This window comes from Salvelinus namaycush, chromosome 2 (assembly GCF_016432855.1).
Source record: "Salvelinus namaycush isolate Seneca chromosome 2, SaNama_1.0, whole genome shotgun sequence".
Lineage (NCBI taxonomy): Eukaryota > Metazoa > Chordata > Actinopteri > Salmoniformes > Salmonidae > Salvelinus > Salvelinus namaycush.
The window spans coordinates 64,461,517-64,467,306 of NC_052308.1; the positions used below are offsets into that span (position 1 = coordinate 64,461,517).

The 5,790-nt window shown below is 44.5% G+C and overlaps 1 protein-coding gene across 1 annotated transcript; it reads right to left on the bottom strand.

Annotated features, from left to right (window-relative positions):
- Window positions 1–312: 312 nt before the first annotated feature.
- LOC120027403 (neuronal pentraxin-1-like) lies at window positions 313–5,039 on the bottom strand. The gene is made up of 5 exons (XM_038972329.1): window positions 4,537–5,039; window positions 3,829–4,036; window positions 2,569–2,813; window positions 2,108–2,287; window positions 313–1,491 (listed from the first exon to the last, which is right to left on the bottom strand). The coding sequence occupies exons 1-5, from the start codon at window positions 4,966–4,968 to the stop codon at window positions 1,270–1,272; spliced, it is 1,287 nt and encodes a 428-aa protein (XP_038828257.1). The 5' UTR covers window positions 4,969–5,039; the 3' UTR covers window positions 313–1,269.
- Between the last annotated feature and the right edge of the window lie 751 nt (window positions 5,040–5,790).

Consider the following 5,790-nt stretch of genomic DNA (forward strand, 5'->3'; position numbering starts at 1 on the left):
ACACACCACACACACTGTTTCAGTTGTTCCCAGCACCTCTCTGACCTTCAGTCTGCGTTCAGGCGTTTTTTCACTTATCCAGGACCAACGTCTTTCTCCAACACCATGTGACAAGATTAAAGCAGATTTAACCAGCAATAATTATGATTCTCTCTCTCTCTCCCACATTTTCCCGCTCTCTCTTTCTCTCTTCTCATCCACACCTTTTGCAGCATACGATTAACGCCAGCCCATGAATAAACTTTTAACTCTTATGTATCACAATTTTATTACAAAAATTATATATTTTTCATATCTTTCAATGTTGCCATGCTTGGAGCATATAACAATCCAGTAGAAAACCACCCAGTCCCAGAAAGGATAGTCAAGCAGATGTGGCAGCGTTTTGTCACTCAGTCATGCTGTTACTATACAGACACCGTAACATTCCGAATACAGATACCGGTAGTACAAACACCTGCCCAAACACGTCATCATATCCGTGAACAAACCTCAATTAAATTACATTTATCAGAATAATAACAAGAAAATCTCCCACCCTCCCTCAAAATAAATACAAAACAAACAATACATATAATTTGCAACATAAAACGTATGCGCTGAATATTTGCACCAGCCAAAGGCACCCAGGCTTTGTTGCATGTTGGCAATTAACGACATTCGTTTACAGGGTTTACAGGAGACACTTTGAAGCGAACGACAATTACAAATTCTTTTTACAGTCCGACTTGCAGTGTCCTTCAACGTACCCTCGGCGTCCTCTCTCTACATGTCTCTCGTCATTCACAGTGCAAGATCCGGGGGGGTGGGTGAGGTTGAGGGATTTGGAGGGCGCTGTATCATTTCACGGCGTCAAATACTGACAATACTTGGACAGACAGCATGAGTTCCACTCTAGAGGATGGCTCCATAAATTCCGCACTGTGCTGTGGATTGTCCAACGTAAGGCGTGGATTGCCCAGCTGCCAGTCCAAGACAAAATAAGCAAATCGAAACAGCTAAAGTGCGCTTGCAACAAAACTCCAATAGAAAACCAAACAAACAGATACCAACACTGTCCAACTGAGGTTTCCAAGACGAATTAGATTTTTCTCAAGATCAAAAAAAGTTGTTTCGCACAAATATCTAATAGAAATCCCAGGTATAAGCTTATCATTAAATAAATACCAAATAGTCTGTAACGAACATCATAATGAAGACAAGAACGACAGAAGCTCAAAAGAAATACAGATAAATCGGATTGGCCTTGGTTTCATGTCGAAATGCAGTTCAGTTGAGCGCACGGCACGGCTCGAATGTCCACTTGGTAGCTCCACCGAATATTTCAATGTTGGATTCCGACCAAGAGAATACATTGCCAGTTTGCGCTTTACTGTTGCAGGTTGCCAGGTTATAAATATCCCCGATGGAAAGCTTCCTATCCCACATGTTGAGATTTGCTAGCTCACCCACATATGCTTGTGTGGCGTCGAAACCTCCCCCCAGCGTGTCCTGTGGAGCAACAAGATGACAAGTTCAAGGTTAGTGGCGCGAATTGTGGGTACGCGCGCGGCCTTTCTTTTACGCGTGGCCAATCTATTACAAGTGTGTGTAATAAGCTAATCATCCTGTACTGTATTAGGAAGGAACACAATTGTCCTATACCATGGACGCATTTATTTATATTTCTAACTATCATAAAACTATCATATTAAGCAGCCACTCTTCGTGACAGATCCACAACCGAAGCCCAAATTTAACCATCAACACGTTATTTGCTTTTCATGACAAGATATGCCTATTACTCTTTAATTGCTACAGATTTGCCACTTTTCTATCTGAAGTGGATTGTGCATTGTCCCAATTGAGTGGGGGTATTCCACGATATCTAGCTCGAGGGCCTTAATTAAATGGCTACGTCTTAATTGACAATTTCGTCAAGGTCTCTCAACTTTCCCATTACTTGAATATTCCTCCCTTTGATCATTGGAGAGAGAACGTGCTCTAATATTTTCATTGCTAATGGATATCATTATTTCCCCCAGGCCATTTATCTCAATAATATATCACGACTTGCATACCAATGTAATCTAAAGTTAGTTCATCCTCATTTAATGAACCCTCTTACCTGCTCTTGTCCCAATACGAGGACCCCCTGCGGCTTGATGGGATGGTATGGCGCCAGATTCTCTCCACTGCCCCGCAGCACTCCGTCCTGAAACGCCTCCCACATCCCGTCGCGCGTGGTCCAGGTGATGCAGATGTGATGCCACTTCCCGTCGTTGATGATGAACGGCAACTTGGCCACCTGCAGCATGGACAGCGCACCCATTACTGAATGTTCAAATAGGCCTGGCCTAGAACTAATGATTGCGGCGGTTTTTAATGTTTTCAGACAGCACTGGCTGTAAATGCAATATTTGTATAATTAAGTTGCTTGTCACGTCTCCATAACTTTCCCAGACATTGCATAATGCTGCGTAGTTTAATTTGCTAGTCTGGCACACCACATTTACGCATGGCGATCTGTCCATTTTGCCTATAACCAAATGCTGTGTAGAATATGCCATTGCCGTCAGCGATCAGTACCTTATCATTGATGAGTATCTCCATCGGGTTATTTCCCCACTCAATCAGCACCAGCTCGTTGGCCTGCCCTGGGACAGCGTAGGAGAAAGGTGTGCCCACTCCGGGCGACGCGTTAGATTTAATCCACAGACACACGGTGAAGGCATACATCTCCGGTAGGGTTCTCTTGGCTTTGGCGTACATGTAGTTGGTTCTCAACGGGAATGTCAGCTGGAACTTGTCCAGTGGTCTGTTATCTTTCCCACCTGCGGACGAAACATAGACCTACTTGTTTACCTTTCAGTGATGTATATCATTTACATTGCACTCATAGGCCTATGTTATAGTCAGTTATGTCATATCATGTGATTGATTGATTGATTTATTCGTATACATGGTTTGCTCCACCAGTAGAGATTTTCGATCCCTAACTAAAGGTTTTCTCCTTTCTTTTTAGTTTGACGATGCTCTGATTTATATAATTGGCTTAGAACAGACTGTGTATCTCTCTCCTAACCTATTATCTGCGGTATGATGTGACCACGTGAGCAGGGCAAACGGGGAATTGCTCTCTCTCTCTCACTCACACACACGCGCCATCCCTTCCTAACCTCCAACCCCCTCATTCCCCCCATCCCTTCGGGGTTGTCAGTGAGGAACTAAACCTTGATCGATGTTCCAAAACGCGCCTGTCTGTCTCCAACACTGTGCGCGCTTTATCATGCACTGCGCACATCGTTAAAACCCCCTGGTAAAGTTCCTGCGCCGCTATGTCCCCTACAAAACCAACGACTCTCGTTCACAGTCACTGGAAATAAAGCGATCATTGGCTGTCGCTACATGCCACGTTAATTATTATCCCAGCGTGGCATCACTGTGTTAATATGAGATATGCAAAGCAATGCAGCTACCTCCCGCTCTCCATCTCCCATATCCCATTACGCACTGTGGCGAGAGCTGTGCTGCGGCACTGTCTGTATTGACAAGCTACTGTGGTCTGCGGGTTTGTAGTGATTCCTCATGTGGACCAGGCAATTAACCAAGTGGAATGCAGAGTTGTTGTTAGAAACTGGCATTGTTTTAGACATATAAACAATTGAGTGAGCCAATTTCACCACATTTGGATGATTTTTTTTTTACTATTAAAACTTTATGCGCAAATTATTATCAAAATAATGTAATCAGTTTAGTCGTTTGTATAAGCAAGCATTCACATGAACACAACTATTATATTGACTGTGTACATTTGGGCATGATCTCTTTGCCTCATAGCTCACTCACCTTTCTCTAGGTCCGTTATCCGGTGATGCATGGAAGTCAGCGTGGACTCCACTCGGTTCCGCTGGTCCGTATCGTTTCTCTGACCCGGTTTGGTCTCCTCCAGGGTGTTGACCCGGGACAGCACCTGCTTCTCCATATCATCAATCTTGTTCTGAAGCAGGTCTTTCAGACTATTCGCCTGGGCCGTACCGTTGTTTCGGCTGTATTGCTGTACAACGGAACAAGGACATAGGAACAGACAAGATGGGACGATTAAAATAACTTTGGGTTTAAATAAACACTCCTACATGCACGAGGCGGGGCTCGTCGTGGGTAAAGCTCTGGTGCTTAGCTCGTTTGTGGAGGGCTTACTGCCTCGGCAATTTGCATCAAATGCCTAAATTGGTCCAAAGATGAGGCGTCTGTCTGTCCTTATCAGGAGTGTGGTGCGGCTTTATGTAGTGCTCTAGAGTAATCACTTTACGTCTGGATGCGGAAAAAGAGCTTTAAATAGGTCTATAGCATTAGTGACTGGACTGAAATAACCATATAGTAAGCAATTCACAACTATATAGAGCACTTTTAACTAGCACATTGAGCACTATGTGCTATACAACCAACCGAGCCGATTGGAAACGCGTAGAATGGATTAAAAGTTGATTGAAAGCTCAAACTGCATTCCAAATTACTAGGTCAAAATAGGGAGGCCAAACAAACGCCAATGCATACCTCAAGATTCTCCAACCTCTGTTTGAGAGTCTGTAAAGTCTGTCCTAGTTGAGCGAGAGTGTCCTGAGGACCCCTTGATACGTCCCCCATAGTGTTCTTGGCGCCCGGTATTATTCTCCGGCCTCCCGCTCCCGCCTCGGGCAGACTCTGGCTCTCACACCGACTCAACTTGGACGTTAGTTCCCTGATTGTCTCCTTTTGGTTCATGATGGTCTCCTTTTGCTGTAACACGGTCTCCCTCAATTGCATCACCGTCGTCTTCAAATCCTCCGCCGGACCGCTGTTCTGCATCGTAGCCGCGCACAAGTCCATATCCTTGGGCACAGACGTGCAAATAAACTGGGTCTGTCCGAAATCTTGCGTTGACCCCTCCAAAACCAAGAAAGAAAGTAGGAAAAGTTGCCAAGAGTGTCCCTCCCTGATTCCAGGCATGTTTCCTGACGTGTGTGGTGTTGCAGCCGCTGAGTTTGTTTTCAGGCAGTTGGTTTCAGCACCACGGAGCTGTCCCCTGTCTGTAGCTGTGAGGTTTCAGCTCTGCTCGTCCTAGATTTTATAGGCTAGCCACAGCCGGGATGAGGGCAGCGTTGAGGCAGGTTCTCTGCAGCACAGTGGGGAGGAAGCAGGTTGTGCTGCTTAATCACGTCCAGCCTTTTATTTAAGGTGGACCGAGGCGATTAGAAGCATATTATATATGTTTTACACCACTGCATGACGTAAGTCGTGTACTATTATGTTGTCAGTCAGGAAATGCAGGACCGAGTAAGATAAAGCACTGCTATACTGTTTTAGGAATGAGTTTCTTAGGCTGCTATTATTATGGTCTGCAATTCACATTTACAAATACAAAAGGGAGAATAGAAGAAGATGAACATGTTTTACCAGGAGTAAATATCTTGTAGATGGCAGTCTGCTTTACATTCTTTACATTCTGAAGTTGAACTGGTATTTAAATCCACCCCCCCCAAAAACATTTTTTTATTAGATTAAACTACAGTCATTTCGAAGTCATATATCAGTACAGTGCATTGAACTGATTGAATTTGAACTAACTCGTGTATTCCATTAGGCCAAGTATAGCCTATGTGTCTGAAGTTCCACCTTAAAGGAAGCCACTCCCCATGCCCCTAGAGTGAGGATCCTGGCAGAGTCCCTCTCTCTGACTATTCCACTGAGTATTCTCTCTCTCTCTCACCTTCCACCAGTTGGCGTGTCTCATTCATCCCCATATTTCTCCACAGACATGGGTTTATCTGA